The 23,882-nt window shown below is 33.9% G+C and overlaps 2 protein-coding genes across 2 annotated transcripts in view; both read right to left on the reverse strand.

Moving 5' to 3' along the window:
* Positions 1-11,253, reverse strand: part of LOC114804412 (uncharacterized) — a 109,566-nt gene extending 98,313 nt beyond the window's left edge. Inside the window, exons 1-2 of the mRNA XM_054227443.1 lie at positions 11,090-11,253; positions 8,179-9,457 (exon numbers count right to left, since the gene is read on the reverse strand). The gene's annotated coding sequence lies outside the window, so the exon portion shown is untranslated. The remainder of the gene's footprint in view (positions 1-8,178; positions 9,458-11,089) is intronic.
* A 5,471-nt stretch (positions 11,254-16,724) lies between these two features.
* Positions 16,725-23,720, reverse strand: LOC105215899 (venom dipeptidyl peptidase 4). Its single transcript, XM_011190090.3, has 8 exons — positions 23,190-23,720; positions 19,654-19,748; positions 19,458-19,588; positions 18,601-19,395; positions 18,337-18,535; positions 17,335-17,872; positions 17,064-17,275; positions 16,725-16,991 (listed from the first exon to the last, which is right to left on the reverse strand). The coding sequence occupies exons 1-8, from the start codon at positions 23,362-23,364 to the stop codon at positions 16,857-16,859; spliced, it is 2,280 nt and encodes a 759-aa protein (XP_011188392.2). The 5' UTR covers positions 23,365-23,720; the 3' UTR covers positions 16,725-16,856.
* Positions 23,721-23,882: the final 162 nt, after the last annotated feature.

Genomic DNA, 23,882 nt, shown 5'->3' on the forward strand with positions numbered 1-23,882 from the left:
AGTAGGCAACACTTTCTCATTATACTTATCTAAGACAGATACCTTATATCATACAAATATTTATATGTGCAATTTTGTTATTGTTTATGTATATTTCTAGTTCAATATTATGTTTTTAATTTCGGTAAATGTAGAACAAAAAGTTTATATGTTGCCGTTACTATGTAACGAAAATTCGTTCATAATTTTCTCGTTCCTTGTACCGTTACATTAAGAATGTACTTATGAATTATATTGGGTATTGCATAGTAAATATTTATATGTGCAAAATAAGTTTAGCTGATCTTTATTGCCGATAGTGTAGCGGCAAAATCTTTTTGCGTGAAAATTTGATTGTATACATAAAAATCTGTTTCTCAAACATACCTCCATGGTACCTAAGCCAACGCAAAATAATGCACATTTGATATTTGCAAATAAATACCAATTCTGAGCCGATGAGAGATAGAATGTAGTCTTTAGTGGTGAAAAAAAAATTAAATTTGGTCGTCTCAGATAATTGCAAGAAATATTGGAGAGATTCGCACCAGGAACGACGGCTCTGTTACAAGCGATGTTGTGGAAGCGGTAACTTGATTTCAGGGATACATTTTGCTGCAGTGCAAAGGCAGCTACATGTTTTATATCCACTCAAATTAATGTTAATATTTATGTAGATCTTTTGGACAGAAAGTTAATATATTATATAAACGCAAATGTATGGGATTTACTGGTGAAAATAGTAAAATGCACATATAAATATTTACTATAGGCTAAACTTAAATTTTGTTTAAAAGTTTAAAAAAAAATTTGAAATTTGTTAATTTTTTGTTTTTTATCTCGTATATAATAATAATAATATACCTGCATACCCAGAAAAATTTTGTAATTTTGTAATCTTTTAGTTTTTTTGCAAAAAGTCATGCACATACATATATTATTTGTATTAGGTATAGGTAAATGAAGGTCATGCAGTAAAAAAGTAAAGTAAAGTAAAGTAAAGTATAGTAAAGAAACACTATTTCCTGTTTATTATTACACTTTCATAACAAATTATAACCACCACGAAGCTAGTCATAATATTTACAGTGTGCAACTGTCATATACTTGCAAACACAACTGTACACAATTCACGTCAACATTATCTTAATGGCTTTGTTTTCTATGCGACAATAATTTATTTAGCTTAACGCTACTTTGCGGCGCACTATTTTATAGCCATTTATTTTTTTATTTTTATTTTAATTTTTACGCTGACCAATCAATAGCGCACACCCGCACTGAAGGGCGTAAGGTAACACATAACCGTATTTGTACGAATAAGTGCACTTGCAGTCATTGATAATTTTTCATTTTCATTTACGATTTGCTTTTATTATTTCCATGGCATTGCGCATTTTTTTGCAACCGCTATCTATAGGCACTCCTACTCCTACTTGCATTGTCATATTTTCACTTAAATTTATTTCGACGCCGGTTTGTTTTATGTATTTTAGCGGTCTCTATTCAGATGCATGTAAACGCAAATGCGGCATTTTAGCATTTAGCGCAACAAAAACATTGAAAAAAAATATTTTTTAATTTTTTTTTGAGAAATTCACATTTTTATGGCTTTATGATTTCACAGTTTATATAACTAATTTATTTATAGACTCTGCAGTAAAATTCAATATTTTCATTGCAATGTCGAATTTATTGAATTTCTTTTATGGACGGCATGCTGTAGATATGTATGTATATGTATGTGGGTGTGTATATTTGTAATAGTATATGTTTGTCTGTACCGCAGTATGTGTCTGCCGCGCTTTTTCGCTCATTTCATTGCTACTACGTGTTCGCGTGGCGCGGCAATCTAACTTTCCCATGGTTAGCCACGGCGTATGAGTAACATTTATTGAATTTATTTGGTCTGTGTGCACAGTTATTACGTATGCTTTCGCGCTCAAAAGCGTATAACTAACATTTATTGCCAGTTTATACTTCAAAATCGCGGCATTTTCAATATTTATTTTGTTTCACTTGTTTGCTTTTTGGATGTGTATGTATATAATAACTTTTAATATTTAATTGAGAGCGAAAAATTCAATAAATTTTGTGGTTTTTGTCATTGATTATTTTATGATTGACCTAAAGTGTTACAGATGTGGATAACACGGGAATTTTTGGTGGATTTTTTCGAAAATATGAAAATTTCTCAAAATAAAATTTTCGATGAAAAATTTGTACCAGAGAGTTTATTGTGTCATATGAGAATCATTTTTAGTTTTAGTAGTCATTTATTGAGCACAAAAGATACTCTAAAATATTTTAATGACATTTTTTTAATTTTTTTAAATTTAATTTAATTAATTTAACAGGGTAATATAAGTTCTCCAACTCATAATAACTACTCTATATTCCAGAAATATGGCGTTAGTAATATTAATAATGAACTATTTAATATGGAAATCAACGCTAAATAAAATTTGGAGCATAAGCGAGGCTCATAGTACCCCAAACACCGCAACACAAGCTAGTAACACATTTGAAATGCAAATATGTATTCCTGCATATAAAGAAGACAAAGGCATAATAATAATAAACGAAATAGATAAACATAATTTATTAGCAAGCAATGCTTTTCCGCTGATTGGAAACATTCGGCAAACGTCACGGCTTCCGTCTTCACGCTTTGTCAATGCATATTGAGGGAGCATACAATTATTTTGCGTGACTAGAATTTTTTTTTTCGATTTCATTCTAATTTTTATTCGCCTTTTTTCTTTTTTCTTTATTTATTTTTATTTCTATATTTTTTTCTTGTTTTCCAAGCCACAGGAATGAGTTATGCGCTATGTAAATGTAGAAAAAAACACGTACAAACTCGTGTTGTACAAATATACTCCCATACAAATGGCATCACATTGCGTGTGTTTTACATAATTCATGAGCGCAATTTACGTTCGGGTTAAAGTTTAATAGCGACGAGTGGTAACATGTGTCTATATATAGAATATATTAAACCGCGAGTGTATGCCACACATTTCGATATTCATTTATTTATTTTTTCGTTTCAATATCTAACTATTCGTTCATTATTGTAATGAGGTTGTAGTTTTGGTTTTACGATGTTCAGGCTTATGTGTGATTTCGTGAAAAAGAAATCGTTTGTATGGAAAGACCCCCTTTGAGAACATGTTAGTGGTGAATGAGTAAGGAGTGAAAACCTAACAAGGGTGCTTGTATTCATTTGTAAAGAAACTCTTCTTCTCTTCTTATGTAGTAGACATGTATAAGTATATATTAGTCAGTTATAAGTCGAAATAACCTATAGATAATTCATGGTCATCAAAAAATGAGGGAGTGCCTTAAGAATACCCCAGGGCAAGAAATAAAAAAAAAGGATTTTAGTTCTTTTTTTTATTTTTATTATTTAAGAATATTAGGATTTTTCAAATTACAAATTATTTTTGGAGATACAGGTATTTTTCTGGCTCGACTTGACGCGACGAAAGTTTAAATGCGTTTTGTCTCGAAACAGTATGTTTGAAAACGATTTCTCCGATTTACATGAAATTTTTGGACATTTTTTCTTTATAGACCTCCCTATAACTGGAACTCGACTAATCAACAAATTTAAATTTTAAATTATTTTCAATTCAAAAAAAGCAAAAAAATATGTTAACATTTTTTTTCGGTTAGTCTCCAATTTGGGGAAACAATTTATATACTTTTCTATAATTACAGCCATTGCGACATTACTCTAAATTATTAATCTGTTTTTGTTTGTTTTTTAAACTGCTAGGAAAGTTGAAACCGTGGATATGACCACATGTCAATTTTTGAGACCCCCCACTTCATCAACTGCTAATTTTTATTTTTTTCGCTATTTTTGTAATGTTAATAAATAAAGTCTAAAGAAATAAATAGCAAAACTATTGCTTTTTTACGATACTTCAAAATAGATTTGAAATTCATGCCTCTACACCAGAATATCCCCATAAAGATAGTGATTAGACTAACGTTACCTTATAAAAAATTTAGAATATATAGGCGAAAGGAAGGGATACTGAAAATAGAAGAGAACTTTGGAAATAAAATATATATTGGAGTATTCATATAAATCATCGAAATAGCTTAAAAATAGCTCCGGGACTGCCTTTAGGAGATCAAAAAGTGCAACCAACTTAACTGGATTTAGCTTGAAACTACAAAAATTAAAGTTTTTTATAGAAAACATTCGACTCTAACATCCATAAACCTAATGATAATTATAGTTCAATAAAGCTATGAACGAAATTTAGATATATATATACACTCAACTTATACGAAAAAATCATTTTCACAGGTGCTTAAATTTATAAAAAAAAATTAAGGGGCTATGTATGTTGAAGTCGGTCAAAAAATCGAAAATGTTTTTATTCGTTCTTCTTAAAGTATACGTTCTTAAGAATGTTATCTCTAGAGAGAGAGTTAGAGATTTAAGCTGCAAAAGCGAAGTTATAGCGTTTTGCTTCCTTCTCCGCTAGATTAGACAAAAGTGTACTTGAAACTTTTGACACAATTATCTCGAAATCATGTTTTTCCGAAAACGTTGTTGCGGTGACGTGGATTGCTGAAAGAGTTGTTCGTAATTTATTTCCCGTGTCCTTGAACGTTTTCATTTTTTCATTTAAATTTTCAAATCAATGTTCCACCACAAGTCCCCATACTAACGAAATTGTTTTGGTTTTATGTTATCAGTTGAGCTGATGGACTAAAATCGTAGTCACGGCAAGCCTTTTTGAAAAATTTTGCATATAATGTCATAACTTTGACAATGATTTTACAGATTAGACATTGTACAAGGCAAGACGTAGACCAAGTATTCAATAAAAATATTGTTACATACCCCTACAGAAAATCAAAATTTTCCCCATTTTCCCGCACCTCAACATATATAACCCCTTAAAACGTCTGTGGTAATATATAAAAACGCTTTAATCCGATACTAATATTCGCACTAAATAATTTATTGCATAGAAACTAAGCAACTAACTTATCCTTGTGAAAGTTAATGGTGCTACAAAACTATGTCCAATTTCAACAGACCCTCACCTAGTTCAAATATTTAGCTTCATTTTAATAACAAATTTCCCACATTCATACCCGACAATTGCAAATTCAAAACACTCCCTACACAGCCTTTTACTGCCACGAAAACAGATGCCGCAATTTGTATTCATTCAAACTAAGCTTGAAATAGACAGAAAAAAATTGTAATTTATTCACAACTCAGCAGGTGTCCTGCATTTTACATAGAGCTGATTGATTTTTTTCTGCGCTTTCGCCACACGCACGCGCCTGGGACTAGATATACTCGTACGTATGTCTTATTGACAAACTTTTCAATTTCACTAGCATTGCTTTGTTATCACAATCGCACACGGTATTGCAGCGTCATGAAGAAGGCAAATTGATAGCTAGAAGCCAACTTTATTTGCAGTGAAACCTGCACGCTTGACATTTGTGGGGGATATTACTGAGCTGAGGGAGCAAAATAACAAGCTGTAGTATACTTTTAGGAGCGATAGGAGGCCATTTTAGTTGACTTTTAAATTGAAATGCGTGTGTGTAGGGTTTTTTAATACAATTTAGTTTGCTTGTCTGCTTTTAGTTTTGCTAGCCTTCAGTTTTGCTTACACGGCGATTTTATATTGTGCTCGCTAAGGAAATAGTTAAAGCGCCTAAAAGTGCGCAACAGTATTTTAAATTTCTATCCTAGATTTTTATCTGCGGATATTCCTTTTTGCTTTCGTTTACTTTACTAACTTTATTGCTATTTTATCATAAAGGTAAAGGTACTCCACAAGCTCTCCCACCCACACATACACATTTGCTACCTTTTTGCTGGAGCGCTAGTTAAACGGCATCTAAGGTAAGCGCTCATCAGCATTGTATATCGTTAGCGGCGCAATTTATTATGCCCGCTTGCGGTTCATTGCTTTTCTTACAAATTCGCGTTTAACAAAAGTGCTATTGAATTTCATAAGCACACACTCTCTCACACTCAAGCACATTATTACCTGGAATATAAAGAAGCTTTTTTTCGAGTTCTCTCTTTTTTATAAGCATCTCATCATTTGTGCACCTACGTGTAATGTGCGCCGTTATCGTACTTCGTTAAGTAATGCGCCAATATGATATTCGAAAAGTGTCCCATGCGCATATGTAATAAAAGCGCTATTTTATGGCATCCTTTTTTCTGTAGACCTGCTGACTGCCAGATGCTTCCACGGCCAAATTGGTATATTATTACAGCGGCGTACATTAAGTGTGACTTGTTGTTGAGGTAAATAAAGTCAAGGTTGTGAAATAAGAAAAAAAATACTCAAGGTAAACTCGTAAAATATGTATATACACAATACATTTGACTACTTTTTCTGATATCCGAAATAATGACGAAAAGTTTTTATGAAAAATGGAGAATTCAAATAATGTAATTCATTTGAGGTTAAGCTCATAGTGATGCTTATTGTTTGAATAAAAGTTGTACTAAAATCTGTAATATTAAGTTATATATTATCAGTCTTCGATTCGCTATGCGTTAGCGAGTATTGAGAAATTTAAAAATATATTTTAATTTATATCTGTAGCCATTAACCAATAAATATTTATTGCTTAATAAAAAATATGGATTTTGACATTAATGTCACATTAAATTTTAAAAAATAAATTTTTTAAAACAAAAATTTGAAGAAAGCAGTTATGCCACTTTAAAGATGTATCTGAAAAATCTCTCGTATTGAATTCAACTTATTAACTTTGTTGTTTATAAGTATATATTAGTCAGTTATAAGTCGAAATAATCTATAGAATTTTCATGGTCATCAAATAATTTATTGATTTTATCATTTTATACACTGAGTCACAGAGAGCGTCTTCAGAATAATCCTGATGTAGAAATAAAAAAATTTCAAATTTTGGAGAATCACGTATTTTTTGGCGGCATACAAACTGACTCGGCTTGACGCGACGAAGTTTTAAATGAGATTTTCTCGAAACAATTTCTCAAGTACTATTAGACCTAATTAACTTAAATATTTGGAGGGACTTTTATATAGGCGTCTCTATCACTGGATCTAGCTTCATCTCCAAATTCAATTTTTTTAAATTCGAAAAAGTAAAAAAAGTGCTAGAAAAATGTTTATTTTATTGGGTAGTCGCCATTTTGTGAAAAAATTTTATAACTATTTTACAGTTCCAGACATTACTCTAGATTACGAAGCTGAGAATGATTAAAGCGATGCATAGCTCCAAAGAGGGAAAGTAAGCAAAGTTATTCTGAGTAAGAAAGTCGAATCTCGAGATGTTGAGTGAAGGAACAGTATCATAAAATAAAGTTCCTGAAGATATACTAGAATTTATGAAGTAATTACAAAATTCCAATAATTACTTCATCATCAGAGAACAAAACTCGTAAAAATCTGTTGAAATATAACAGAAAATGTTTGATGTTTCTGAGAACACCTTTTCGGGTCTGATTCCGTAGAACGTTCGTAAAGAACACTTCCTGAGCATGGTATAAAACGGAGAAGATCTCTAAGAATGAAAATAGCTTAGTAAGAGTCATATTCTGACATAAATTTACTTTTACCGTTACAGTTAAATATTTTCGATAACATAAATTGATATTGCTTTCGCCGTTTTCCAATAGATATCTCTAGGGTCAAGCAATGGTCGTTTAAATCGATTAAATCGTTTTATATCGATCTTGGACATTTGGTGGTGGAAGAGAGAAGATTTTCGAAGATGCTGAATTGGAAGCATTACTCGACTGAAACCATCACAGGAGATCGATACCGAACGCAATTGATGCGTTTGAGCCGAGCACTAAAGGAAAAACGGCCACAGTACGAGGAAAGATACGATAAAGTCATTCTTCAGCATGACAATGCTCGGCCTCACGTCGCAAAAGTGGTAAAAAAATATTTGGAGACGCTGAAATGGGAGATCTTACCCCACCCGCCGAATTCTCCAGACGTTGCTCCATCTACCACTACCACTTGTTCCGATCGATGGCACACGGTCTATCTAACGAGCCCTTTATTTTTACAATAATTTTCGTTGAGTGATTTGCTCAAATTACTTCCATAGCTTGTACTACATGCATGTGTGTCATATATATATAAACATATTTATAATATATAAATACAGAAGAAAGTCATAAATCTCACTTACCTTCTAAGATTTCCAAAAATAAAGGCGCATCCTTAAAGCGAGACACATTTAATACTATTTTCGTTTGTTTGTCCAGAATGTACTTTACCACAACTGATGCTGATACTACTGGCGCTTTTGCTGCCGCGTAAAGCTATAAGCTTGTTTACAAGCAGTTAACACACACTGGATCAGTTGTTATTTATCATGTAATGTCTTCTTTCACTTACAATCTAGTTGCGATTTTATTTGGATTACTTTTATTATTGGTATTGATGCACATGTGTGTTTTGTGACTCGGGGTAAAAGGATATGCGCTGCAGCTTATTTGGATTTGTTGATTCAAATAAGTAGTTCTTACATAAGGAGACACATGTTTTCATGCGTTAAAGTTGGAATCATACAAGGAATTGTATTTTTTCTCTAAACACTTTGACTTTAAGTAAACTTTGGATTAAAAATTGAAATATTTTTTTTTAATTTGATTATTTTCACATTTTGCACTTAAATCTTAATTCGATACCCGCTTCACTTTTCACTTGTCACTTGCACTTTTACTCACCTTTTTTTATCACTTTGGGTCACTTTAGTTCTTATAAACACTTATGCACTTTTGCTTACTAGTGCTGTCGGCAACTCGTAATGTCAAGCTCTGCTGCACACTTTAATGATTCACCAACTTTAATGTTGTCTGAAAGTTTCACTGTCACACTTACACCACTTATACGCTACGACAGTTCACTTCTCGATTTCGTAAATTTAAAACGCTACAAGTATACTCAAAGCATTATGGAGCGCTTATTTGTGAGGGGCGTAAGCTATTAAGTATTTATTATTATTGTAATGTGCGCCTAAAAGCAGGCAATATTGTTACTGTTTAAAAATCGTTTTAAAAAGCTGAAAGGGTAGTTCTTTAATTTTTTCGTATACTCTTTTTTTGTTCGAAAGGAACTTATAGCTGCTTATTTTCAAAGTTGCTTTTGTGATACTTATTTAATATGTATACATATATTTTTTTCTGGTTGTACACTTTGCATTTAAACGACTTGATTTGCTCTTTTACTTTCTGCTCCACTTATTTTTTGAGCGCTTATTGCTACTTTGACCTTTGTTGTGCACGTGAAAATCCTTTTTTTTTTGCTTCTGGTAGTGCTTTTTTGAGCTTTTTTCAACCTGTTTTTTTTGTATTTTTTTAACTCTCACAAAAGTGTTATTTAATCACATTTAATGTTTTCGATTTTTTGGTAGAAAACTTAAATTTTGTTTTCACATCGCATAAAGTGTTTATTGGACTTCACTTCTGTAAAAAGTTAAATAATAAATGAAATATTATATTATTTATAATTTATTTATTTTTTGGTAAAGTTTGTGGAATTCTTTTTTAAAATTGAAAAACAAAAATATTAAAAAAATTAAATGTAAAAAATATAATATAATAAACATAACATATAAAAAACCAATGCAGTAGAAAAAATTGTATATAAAAATACTAATAATAATTTTTTTTCACAAATTATTTTTTTGCAATTTTTTATGATTTTTTTTTAAGTAAAAATTTTAAATTTTCAAATGTTTTTTTTTTAATTATTTTTAATTTTTAAAAATTTTTTAAATATCGAAAAATGATATATAAGAAACATTTTTTAATTCAAATTCGAATATGATTAAAGTCTGTCGAAGTAAGTTTCTTTTAAAGTGAGCCAGTCAGTGCCGATAAGAATGCCCTAGATGACAGCTGAGAGAACTTATTAGTGATTTCATTAACCGTTTGAGAATTATACATAAGGGCACATGGTAAGTTGAAAACGATAAAGCACCAACTAGACGCCTGAAAATATGCAATAAATTTCGCTACAAAATTAAGAATAATAATCATCATATTTTTTTTCTTTTTCGAAGAATTTTGCTATTCTTTTTTAAAATTAAAAAAATTAAATTTCAAAAAAAATATTGTTCAAAATTAAATAAAATGTAATATTAAATATTATCATAAATTAATATCTTTTTTCGAAGAGTTTTGCCATTCTGCCATTCCAAATAAAAAAAATTATTTTAAAAAAATGAAATAAAAAATTAAGAATAATAATCATTTATATTTTCTTTTAAAATAAAAAATAAAAAAATAATAATTTAACAAAATTTTTAAAAATATTAAAAAAAAATAGAAAAATTTTAAATTATTATTGGAACCATTATCACTAGTGGTGTATATTGAAATTTTACTGTATCAGATTGTATGTTTTTTTTTTTAATTTACGAAATTTATAGAAAGCTATTGAATTTCCATGAAAATTTCTGTTATATATGCCACTATTGTTTTTTACATTTTTTTTACTAAATAAAAGTTATTTTTTTTTTCAATGAAAATAATTAAAATATAATTTTTCTTACTTTTTTAATTGAACCATTTTTTTATTTAATTATTTAAAATTTTTTATTAAAAATTCTCTTGGTAAAATTTTTTTTAATGTTTTATTTCACTATCAAAAATACAACAATTTATTTAAACTGAAATTCACTATTAAATGTACGCACATTCATTGAAAAGCCTTAAATGTATTTCTCATATAATTTTTTTTCATTTAAATTTTAAAAATAAAATTCGAGACTTCCGCTGCAAATTCACCGTAATATTATACAGCTGCCAATAGAAAATTCCACCGATTATCCATACATATGTAACACTAGTTTTCTTTATTTACATTATTTCCAAAACACAAAGGAAATCTTCGCAAAAATATAAATTTTTGGCAGTCTTTTCATTTTTCTCAAAAATTGTTTTTATTTTTTTTTTTTACTTTCTGTTTATTTCCCTTCGTTTATCGTTATTTGTTTATGCACAAAACAGTAATTTCATTCACTAACACCTGCTTATTTTCAATTTCCAAAATGCACAATAATTCATAATTCCGTATTTACTCTACAAATTCACCGTTAATGTTGACTAGAAACGCGCGCATATAAAATAAACTATTTCATACAAACAAACACTTTACACTCTGACAAACAAACTCACTTAAACTCTCTCACCTTTAAACGGTAAATGCGCGCACATTTCGTAACGAATATACCGTTGTATACGTCCGCTCGCTATGAAATGATAGCAACTTCTGTTGCATGTGCGGCCGAATAAGTGCCCGGCAAGCGAAGCAATAACATTATAACAACAGTGCGCTGTTAACTTTAGCAGAGTTCCCAGCTGCTAACAGCGCTCTGTCAATGTTACACATCTCACTCATTACAACTAATAAAGCATACTGTATCAGCTCTGTAGGCACCGCCGACAACAGTGCGACCCCACATCACAGCGCCCACTTCTGTTGAGGCCGAGTACACACTGCGGTCCATCGCTCCACTTGTCGCTGCACTGATGTTGAGGCAGGTTTTGGCGCCACTGTTGTTCACGTGTTCAGCGCTCTTTTCCACGCACGACGCTTTTCTTATTTATCGCCATTTGTTGTACACATTTCTTTTTGTAATTGCTTCACTGCTGAACTTGAACTATAAAGTGACGTTGACGTTGTTGTGCTGCTTTCATTCAACATTGTTGTTTTTGTATTTACAATTTGGTGGTTTGTTCGGCTTTTGTTTTTGTAGGCGCTCTTCGATGCCGGTTAGACGCGTGTGCTCTCATTAGATTTTTGTTGTGTTTTTAAATTTGCAATCACTTTTTGCACTCACCTTGCCTTGTACGTGTGTTTGTTTACATCGTTGTTTACATTGGTCACGGACTTGCCAGATTGTTGAAAACATATAAAAAAAGAAAAGTATGGTATTTTAAAGTCTTTAAAAGACATTTTTTTATCGTGAAAAAATTAATAAAAATATAATAATAATATATTTATTAATTTAACAAAAATATGAAACGTGGAAATGAGGTAAAATAACGAATTATGTATATACGAAAGGAGGAATTTGTAATAAATCACAGTTCGTCTTTATTTATTGGTCTACATCTTTGCTTCCGCCGTTTTCCAATACATGTCTCTAGGGTCAAGCACTGGCTGGTCGATTAAATCGATAAAATTGTTTTATATCGATCTTGGACATTTGTGTCAACATTAACCCAACAAAATATTTGTAGAGATCTGTTTGCATCCCAAACTTATTCTCAACTGAAAATGTCACTTTTTGAGCCGAATTCTCGACATTTGCACGGAAAACGCATGCTGCCAGAAAGATGGTCAAAAGTAGTAGCTAGCGACGGCCAATATTTTGAATAAGATTTTGTAACCGTTTCTATACAAGAAAAAGCCTTAAATATACAAAAAAAAAAGGCGGAAGCAAAGTTGTAGACTTAATATTATGTAATATTGAATGGAGAAATTAATATACAAGGCGTGTTCAAAAAATGACGAAAATTTTCGTTTTTTATTCAATATTTATTGATTCGTCTACATTAATGTTGTTGGCTTTTAAATAGTATTCGATATTCGCTTCTTCCAATTTTCTCAAACTGGATTTTTGGGAAAGCCTTTGGCGCTATCAAGGATTTTTCGTATGCTTTTAAAATGACAGTCCTTTAAGGTTCTCTCCATTTTAGGAAAAAGTCTCACCAAGTCATGTCTGGCGAATTTGGAGGCTGCGGCATCTTTACAGAATTGTTTTTGGTCAAAAATTCACGAACAAGCCATCAAGTGTGAGCTTTTACCAAACGAAAAACGTCAGAGCTCCTCAAAACAGGTCTAAACTTAAAGGTTGCTACGGACAAAATAAACAATGAATATACCTGAAAATCAATAAAAACATGTTGACAATTGAAATCTCCAAACTTGCAAATTCCCGTTATTTTTTGAACACACCTCGTATATTGAGCTCAGATATTTCCATTAATTTTGTTGTTTTAGACACTTTCGACCCACAGATTAAACAAAGTCATTAAATATTCTTATTATGAATAAATAAGGTTATTTGTATATAATAAATAAAAAAAATTTTAGAAACGGATTCGATATTAAATTTGAAAAAAGTCGTGAAAACATTGACACTCAAAATTTCTCCAAAATGCCCAAAACTTCAACTCAACATGTTAATTAAACAATGTGGCAGCCTTAAATTTGTTTTTGTGTCAAGATTTTCGTTCTCTGTACGCAAGCGCATTGATGAGGGTAGGCGGTAGATTATTCTCAGAAAGAAGGTGACCAGAAAAATTAAAATGCAAATTTTGTACGCTAAATTTGAGAACCATTGTTGGTTCTTAGGTGAAATTTGCATCGTTTCGAAACAATCAAAATTTGTCTCAACTCTGGTCTTTTAGTATATTATCGAACAGATAAATATTAAATATGTTAAAAACAGAGAAACTCTGGAAAATTTGAAATTATACAATAGTTTGCAGAGTTGTGGTCATTTCATGCGTTGTCCACATTTTATTCGTAACTTCCCAGAACAGTCTTTAAAGTATGCTCAATATACCGATAAACCTCTGATTGCTAAAAGCATTAACCCTTCTCTTGGAGTAGTCAAGAAAGATAGAGTTTAAAATATTATGCCAAAAACCACTTCATATATTTACAGTTTTCACTGGCAATCAGGAGGATTTTAATCCAGAAGAAGACTTCTATTGAATTTTATAAGAGTTGGGAGGCATTGGTAGTCCATGGTCCGCCTGCGCAAGAGCGCTGGACATGCAGACTACGCATGAGCTCGTCAAACGCTGGTCAACTACCAGTACTTGTGCAGTGGCGAGGTCTTTTTGGCCCTCTGTGGGTCCTTTCAACTGTTTTCTCTGGGCAAGGTCCATCTCGCCGCCATCATGAGTGTACTAATGGGTACCCATGCGGTTAGACTTGGGATCGTGGCAGATGCAAGTTGCCAAAGCTGTATGGAGGAAGGCGAGACGGAATCATCTAAGCATTTCCTACTGCATTGTCCAGCTTTTGCCAGATTCCAAGCGGTTTGCTGAATCTTAAAGGTCTTTGATCCACAGGGAGTTTTATTGGTACCACAATGGACAGCGCCAGGCTCTCTAAGTGAGAACTTCTATCTTTGCAGAGAACTGCCTACCTAACCTAACCTGGGAGGCATATACAACCTTTACATGTTTCTGGATCTTCGGCATCTCTCGCAAAAATTCGGTCTCTGCACTCTGAGGAGTTCATTTTCTATAAGTATTAACTGGTTATAGTTACTCATTCTAACATTAAATTTGGACCATTTCATAAATTCATCCATTTCAAGTTCCAACTTTTGAAATTGATTTCTTTTATGAAATCTTCCATTGTTGCTTTTCAATACATGTAGGCGGATATACCACATACACGCATTGACGTCGCACTAATCTACCTTCCTTCTCCCCAAACACTCCTCACCGCTCCCGCTTAGTTAGCAAAGCGTTCAATGATTGTGTTTATTTTTGTTTTTACTTGAACTTGATATTGAAAAACTTTGCCAAGTGTTATGTCTTATTGGTGCTGAGACGACGACGACGACGACGACAACACTACAAGTACTTTACAGCGCACACACCACAAAAGAAAAACAATAACAATAACAACAACAGCAACAGCAAAAGGTCAGCACAATCATAAAGTTAACAACAAAAGAACAATTGAACTATGTAGTGTAAAATATTGCAACAGCACATGCCAATAGATTGTGTAAGAAGCTCACAAATAAAGCAAGTCAATCAAGGGTTAAGATCAAGGACATGAAGGGAACTGTAAGATATGCCAACCGAGAAGATGTCTAAGGTTATTGATATATATTAATATATATCCTCCAACATATAAAGAAATAATAACTGCAGGAGCTCTAAGATTAGTGCACAAGTGCAACAATCAGCAACAACAACAAAGAATAGAGATTACAGTAAGCATGGAAGCACGGTAGACAGCACAATGACATCTTCTTTTGCAACACTACATAGTTTATATAAGTGCAACGATTTTATTTCATTGAATGTATTAAATTGCAGATTTTTCATATATATATATATATATATTTGCCGATCATACATACATATGTATAACTGTATTTTTCCAATGCCTAGTAATACACCACCGGAAACGTTATTAACTCTTTTCACCACCAGTTCAGTTTGACTTTGATGTGACTTTGAAAAATCGTTTGCCTCAATGGCCATACAATGGCAAAACTAAATCCATCAGTTAACCAGCAGGATTACAAGTTTTTGTTACATAAATGCCAACATGCAACAAATGAATGCAGAAGTGGTGGTGGAAAAGTGCTTTGCAGCAAAAAACAGAAATGTGAAGGATTTCATTGGAAAATTTCATTAAATGACATAAATGTGTTTAAAATGAAGCAAATATATATTTATTTATACATAGAACAATGGTGGCAACCCTATAAGAAATAGAATCTCCGGTGAGACACTCAAAACTTGCATAGTCAAATCTTTGAAGACAAGTGCTCAAATCTTCCTCGAATATACATATAGTATATAGTTTCAACCATTAGAAATTGGCTTTCTTTTTCTTCTTGACTGGCGTAGACACCGCTTACGCGGTTATAGCCGAGTCCACAACAGCGCGCCACGTATCCCTCCTTCTGGCAGTTTGCCGCCAATTGGTTATACCAAGCGAAGCCAGGTCCCTCTCCATCTGGTCCTTCCATCGGAGTGGAGGTCTCCCTTTTCCTTGGCTTCCACCAACGGGTACTGCATCGAATACTTTCAGAGCTGGAGCACTTTCATCCATTCGAACAACATGACCTAGCCAGCGTAGCCGCTGTCTTTTTATTCGCTGGACTATGTCTATGTCGTCGAATAACTCATACAGCTCATCGTTCCATCGTCTGCGGTATTCGCCGTTGCCAATGTTTAAGGGACCATAAATCTTCCGCAAAACCTTTCTCTCGAAAACTCCTAGTGCCGTCTCATCGGATGAAATAGGCTTTAATCCCATTAAGTCAGAGGTCTTATAAAACATTATAACATACGAGTTTTCAAGAATCCTCGAATACTTTCAGGGAATTGTGTTGTTCTTAGATTCTCACATTCATACAAAAACATTATTCGCTAATACTTTTCCAGAACATTTATCGCCTAGAAAACCTCAACGAATTATCAAACTACAATAAAAGTAGCGCTTCCAGACTGACATATATTCATGAAAATAAAAAATAATGTATTTAAAAATTATACAGGAACCCAAACATCTCATCGATATCTAGTCAGAATGATATTCCTAGAATAACTGATTGTCTATCCGATCGACTACAGTTCTACAGTTTGTTAGAAGTTTCAATCATGGTAGGCTTCTTTTTCGTCTCACAATCTAACTAATCTAACATCTCATTATAGTACTTTTAAGGATACAGATTTATCTGATCCCAAGTTAGAATTCTGATAATTATAAAACTCTGCAGCAAACCGAAGGTCTAACAGTAGTATCTCCAAATTATTTGAGTTCAACTTCAAGATATATCATACCCTATTTTAAAACTTGTTTTAAAGGAATGTCGGTATATTCATGGACCCATAGTATATTCACTTAATCGATTAAGTATTACATCAACCTAATCTGTAGAGTATTTATCACAGCTTTTTCACGTTTAACAACCATATAATCAATGAAAGTCCAAATTAAAACCAAAACACACAATTTCAAAACCTTCCAAGTTCTTTGGAATAAATTTTATTGTGAAAAGTAATTGAAAAATATTGACTAACTAATACTTCTGCTGCTTACTCGTATGAACAATCTGGTCATGGAACATCCAGTCTTATATTTAAATCAATTACTCTTCTCATCATCGCTCTCATCGTCATCTTTAACATGTAAATTGAGGCAACTGATAAAGAAGTTGTCAATCGTATTGTAGACATGAGGTAAAAAGCTGCCAATTGAGTGGTTTTCATCGGTGTAGGACTGAAAAGAGAATAGCACGAAACATAAGCGAGATTAGTTAAGTCTATATTGAGAACAAAGTGCACTACTAACCATTTCCTCGAACAAAATGTTGGCAGCTTGCAGTTGCTTGGCAAACAACAGCGAGTTCTGATAGTGCACATTATCATCGGCTGTGCCGTGGATCAGCAGGAGATCGTGAATATTGAAAGTGCTAATATCTCGGAACACACTACTCTGCAGATAACCATCCAAATTATCGTCCTCAGTTGGCAAGCCCATATAACGTTCAGTATAGATGGTATCTATGATGAAATCAAGAATTATGTATGTCAGCAAACCTCACTCCAACCACAATACTCACCATAGTACAACCATGAGGTAACTGGCGCCACACTCACACCACACTGGAACACATTATTCGCATCATACTCCAGTGTTTTGAGCGTCATATAACCACCGTAACTCCAACCCCAAATGCCGACACGTTCGCTATCGATGAAAGAGTATTGGGTCTGCAGATATTTGGTTACATAGATTTGATCTTGTGCCTCCAAGTCGCCCAAATTATTATTGACGCTGAATAGTAAATTCTTGCCCTTATTGCCGGTACCACGTCCATCGATGAGCGCATAGATGACCTCGCGATTTGTAGTCACAAACAAGTTGTAACCGGTGCCGAAGCCGCTCGTGACGCGCACTGAGTTCGGACCGCCGTAAACATTCACAATCATTGGATATTTTTTGGACTTGTCCAAATTAGGTGGGAATTGCAGTTTCACCGCGGCAAAGGAACCATCAGCCAGCGGTACATTCAAATAAGTATTATTTGGAAACTCTTTGTTGGCGAACTTTTTGTGGAAATAGTTGTTATCTTCCCAAACAGAAAGTTCACGTTTAGTCTGAAATAGAAAATAGAGATTGAAAGTAATAAAAAGCATAATATATAGAAATAGGCCTTACAACCACAAGATAGCTCTAACTCCCAAGATATCTACCACAAAATAATAAATTTAATATTTGGGAAGACTTGGATCTCAATTTAATTGTTCGGTGAAATAAATAAATAGTTCAACCTCATTACTAATCTAATTACAATGCGGTTGATCGATATAAGACGGGTACGGGCATTCATGAAGGCCTAACCTAACCAATATATATATATATACAGTAATCGACAAAATCATCGAGTCTGTTCTTCCAAAGGAGATGAATTTCACAACCGAAGTTGTCTAGAGCCCTCTCCACAATTGTGAAAATAAATTAAAAGCAAGCAAGGGTACCAAGAAGAACCAGTTCCTTAACGAAAGTGATGATGGATATATACAAGACGGTGGTGGTTCTAAGCCTTCTTTGTCACAATTACCTTTGTCTCAAAAATACGTATAACAGCAGGTCCAGGTCCATTACAATTCAAAATGTAATATGTGCGGTTGGAACTGAAGGAGGCGCCAGCAGAGCGACACACGTCATTGTCCAGATCACGCAATTCACAACTTAAGCATTCATTGTTGCGGAAGACATGCATTTGGAAGGGTTCATTCTTCAAGGTGGCTTGGTAGTAGCTAGAGAGAAAAATTCACAACGCTTAGTATGCACAGCAGTCATCGTCGACCAATAAAACACTTACAGCTCATCGGCAGCCTCGTCGTAGAAGTAAGCATTCAACACCGTAATATTACCACGAGTTTGCCATTGATTCTTGCCTGTGGCCAAGTCCAACTTCCACACTTGCAGCCAATCATCAATCCAATAGGTGAATGTACAGTATGTGGCCTCACACTTTGGTGTGCTAATCATAATCCAACCAGAGGGCTCGCTCAACTGTGTCACCTCACGGCACACACCGGTCACAGTGCATTCCTGCAGCGAAGCCAAATTCTGACGACGGTTCAGCCAAACCAACAAAACACGTCCACTATCAATCCACACAACGTTTTGTATGATATGATCGGCCGTTACCACATCCACTGGCGCGGTAATATTCACGGGCACTAATTGTTTGGTATCTATGTTGAATAGACGTAGGCCCACAACTGGATTGGGTGTGCCCGCCTTGGGATACTTCAAATCGAGTTCTACCGGATATTGGTACTCCAGCAACGAGTTGTTCACATATTTATCTTCGTAGACTTGATATTTGAAAGTCTTCACATCGACATCATTGAAATAGCCGCTGATCAAATGTGTACCATCCTTAGACCACCACATGGCGCTACCGCTAGAGAGTACCTCCTCCTCGTACACCCAATCGGGTATACCGTTGTAAACAATACCTGTGATACCATCAGTAGTAAGCTGCAACTCGGTATCATCTTCATAGTGTACGTGCACATTGTTTTCATAGATGTAGGCTAGACGATTCTTCGACGGCGACCAACTGCAGAACTGCAGCTTTTCGCCATTATGGATTTTCGTCTCAGTCCTACAAGTATAGGCGTAAATTTGTGTGCCATTAAATAAATTAGTTTATAAGCAGCAATTTACCTCGTGTCTATATCCAGCAACGAGTATTTAGCAATCACTGAATGCCTAAACTGTTGTTCGACATCGTAACGTATGAGCAATTTGGTGTTATCTGGGGAGAAAGTGATCGTCAGATCTGGTGGGTATACTTCCTAGGAAAAAAGGAAAAGGAAAGATTTATATTTATTGTTTATAATCATCTTCACTTGATACTTACAAAAATGGCTGGTGGCAAAATCAAGGCACGACTTAGCGTGGCCACATTATATTTATAGAGGTAACCGTCAGCTGCTCTGTACGCAAATTCGACATCTGAAATATTGAGGAAACGATAAGGTAAAGAATTAAGAAGAGGGATATTACATAAAATATCAACAGTAGAAAGATCTTGTGTTAATATAAACGGACTCGATCTTTGATGTCATCTTATTTAGTTCCACTTTAATTATAATTAATTCTTCCTCTAATAAACGTCATTCTGTCATCATATATTTTGCCATATACCATTCTTCTTCAATAAAATAAAATTACCCACATCTAATCTAAAGACTCTAAAGTCCTACAATAAATCTTTAACTACTAAAAAGCTTTCTCTGGAAATTTCAAGTTAATCGCAATGCACTAATCAATACGTCACAAATACTTTTGATTTATGATTAAAAAATCACGAGAAGAAATTTATAATTTCTCCATAAGAGGTTGCATAACAAGAGAAGTAATAGGAGCTAGGGTACGTAACAAATATCCTATTTTTATTTGTGCTTTTAATTAATGATGTTTTGTCGGATGGTACTCTATGACTTCGAATTGCGAAGGAATGATTTCAACGATTCAGATTGGGTGAAAACGACACCAAGGATAAGCCAGTCGGGGAAAACCTGTGACGACAAATACCGATCAAAACATGGAAAACATCGAGTTAGACTGGCATGTGGCATCTCGTGATAACGCTCAGGTGATGGGAGTTAGTCACCAAACCATTTTAAACCATCTGCGGAAGGCTGGATATACAAAAAAGCTTGATGTTTGGGTGCCGCATGAATTGAAGCAAAAAGTCGTTCTGGACCGAATTAACGCCTGCGATATGCAGCTGAAACGGAACGAACCCGACCCACTTTTGAAACTAATGGTGACTGGCAACGAAAAATGGATCACATGTGACAATATCAAGCGAAAACGGTCGTGGTCGAAGGCCGGTGAATCGTCCCAAACAGTGGTCAAGCCGAGATTGACGGCCAGGAAGGGTTTGCTGTGTGTTTGGTGGGATTGGAGGAAATCATCCACTATGAGCTGCTCCCATATGGCCAGACGCTTAATTCTACTACCTACTGCGAACAACTGGACCGCTTGGAGCACAGGGAGGGTGTAGTGTTCCACCAGGACAACGCCAGACCACACACTTCGTTTCTGACTCGTCAGAAGCTACGGGAGCTCGGATGGGAGGCTTTATCGCATCCACCATATAGCCCGGACATAGTGCTAAGTGATTACCACCTGTTCCTGTCCATGGCGAACGCCCTTGGTGGTGTAAAGTTGAACTCAAAAAGGGCTTGTGAAAAGTGACTGTCCATGTTCTTCGCAAATAAGGAGAGGAGCTTCTACGAGGGGGGGATTATGAACTTGCCGTCTAGATGGAAACATATATCGAACGAAACGGCGCATATTTGAACTAAATCCGATGACTGCAACACTTTTTATAAAGCATTGAATAGAGAGTAAAAAAGCGAAAGGGAGATATAAGATAATATTTAAAATTCGTCAGTTGTCAGTGCACACAATTCACGGCTTTTGGGTTCGCATTCATTTCCATCTTATAAGTTCTAAATGGTTCCAACGAGAAAGCAAGGAGAACTACTACTCAGTATATAGGAACAAGAATCATTATTTTTTGTGTCGAACTTGTTGTGACTGAATTATATCACTAAATGCGTCTGCAAACCGGCCTATGTCATGAGATTTGACTCCGTTAGACTAATTTGTGTGGGTATTGTTGATCAACATAGAAATGTGGCTCAAGATTGGTAACTAAGTGTATATTCCCGAAAATCTTTCTATTGTTGTTTGAAAATTTGAAATAAAAGTTCTCTGCATCTTTACAAAAGAACAGCCTATAATAAATTTCGTTTCAATAATTACAAACTTATTCGCCAAATTAATATAGCTAGTGTGACCTAGTTAACAATTATGCATTATATATTTTTTATAAATAAATCTCATTATACCATTAACTAACTGAGAGTAGTTCCGAAAGTTATTATTTTTCCAAGCGTGAGCAATAAGCATCTGCAAAAACGACCAATAGTTGGTCGATATAATTTTTGATGATCGGAAAGATAAAACTATAAAAAATTGGCAATAATCGCTGCTAATCTTATAGTTTTTAAAAAAGGCATGACATTTTATTCAAAAATAAAAAATATTAAAATTTCTTTACAGATCAAGTAGTTCAAAATAATTGAATATTATTAATATATAATTAACTCAAGACCATAATAGCCTTTTCGCACAGGAGAATTGTTCAATTAACCAGCCTTTGCTCAATTAAAGCGCTGATTTAGATCGATTTCCCATACAAAAGAATTATCTTATTTTACTACCAGCGATCTAGTAGTAGGTAAAGGAAAAAACTGGTTTCTCAATTATAATCTTAATGTATTCAATTAATTTGGCAGTGCGAAAAGGCTTCAAGAGTAGATAAAACATTTTTTTCAAATTTAATAGCTGATGCGAATTATGGCTGACCTGTAGATACTACAGTAAACGCTAACTAATCCAGTGTGGACCCGAAATGTTTTGAAGGAGTCGGTCAAAACTTTTTATTCATTTTTAACTCATTTTTGAAGTGAAAACTTCTTATTTTACAATAATATTTCTGTCATTTGCAATTTTATTCATTATACACAAACAGTGCTGTTTCTCTCATTGTAATTTTTGCATTTTAATAACTTTATATATTTTTTATCTCTACATATGCCCTATTATAGCATTAGTATTAGCTAATGTCTAACAAAGCATTGTCCACATTATTTAATGACCCAAGTCTAGTACACCAACGCATTTCACCATGAAAATTAATCAGGTTAAATTGAGCGAATGTCAGCCAAGCTAAATGTCAAGATCACCATTAAAGAAAAAATATCAATTTGTGCAAGCGAAAGCGCTGCACGAGCACAACTCGTTTTGGTAAAACCGTTAAAAATGGTGCAGCGCTGAAATATATATACATACATACAAATATATGTATATATGTATATAAAATATATATTCAGATGTATAACGTATGAAGTCGGTGGTAATTATAATCCGATACTCAAATATATATTCAAATAATCATATTATAATTTTGTAGGAATTTTCAAAATGTTTTGGAGATCGTTATTAAAAATAGTTTGAACATTGTGTGAAACATTAATGCACGTATTGATAAGGTTTTATTGACCAATAAATAAGTTGAGAATTGTTGAAAATTATAGCATACACACAATTTGAAATATAACGCTGTCCGCAATTGACAGATTAGATTCTCAAAAGTAGTGATAAGATTTTAGAGCTAGATAGCATTAAAAGTTACACGCGTTTAGAAGACTCTAGTGAATTTATCTCGAATTCTATAACCCAAAGTGTTAGTAGAATAAGTTGAAGCGTTTTGAGGCGGAAATTCCAATATATTCTGTTTTTCAATCAACATAAAATTACTACTCGCTCATGCTAATTAACAGACAATTCATTGTAAACATAAAAATATCGCTTTACCATTAATCCAACTTCCATTGAAACCACGTAAAGAACCGCCGGCTGAGAGCGCTTCCGTCAATTCCCAAGGTGTTTTTTTATTCGCATCGCTTGTTGCATCCGAGCGTGGCAAATTACGCGCCTGCGTTGCACTTATCAAAGCCAATAACAACAGTAAATTCGTTTTCCAAAACATTTCAAAATATTTCAATTTTTTATCATAAATTTTAATTAATTATATGCCGTTTGCAATAAATTTTTTATTTTTTTTTTGCAATTAACCCAAAATAAAAATATAAATCACTAAATGAAGTGCGCGCACACGTCACTGAACTCTTATTGTATGGTTTTCATGTAAATGAGCAATAAAAACAAATCAATTATTATGCAAGTCGCACGCAAGCAATCCCGCCTACATACAACTGTACTAGCGGTAGCGAGTAAACCCGGCCGTTGACTGACACCCACTATTCACGTTTTGTACTCGGTACAAGCCTTAAGCGCACCACACAACCGCTGCACTTGACTGCCAGCGCTCAACTGAGCTCCAATAGGTCGCCACAGCACGGTGTATTGATAAGCCATGATCAGGCAACTTGTGCTCATCGCCAGGGGCAACGCTCACATAATATTGCCTACGTCACAGTGAACGGATCGCCGATAAGCGAGCGATTGTGGCACTAAAACTCACGATATCCGCCAGGTATACTCGTA

The sequence above is a fragment of the Zeugodacus cucurbitae genome, chromosome 3, assembly GCF_028554725.1.
Source record: "Zeugodacus cucurbitae isolate PBARC_wt_2022May chromosome 3, idZeuCucr1.2, whole genome shotgun sequence".
Taxonomy (NCBI): Eukaryota; Metazoa; Arthropoda; class Insecta; order Diptera; family Tephritidae; genus Zeugodacus; species Zeugodacus cucurbitae.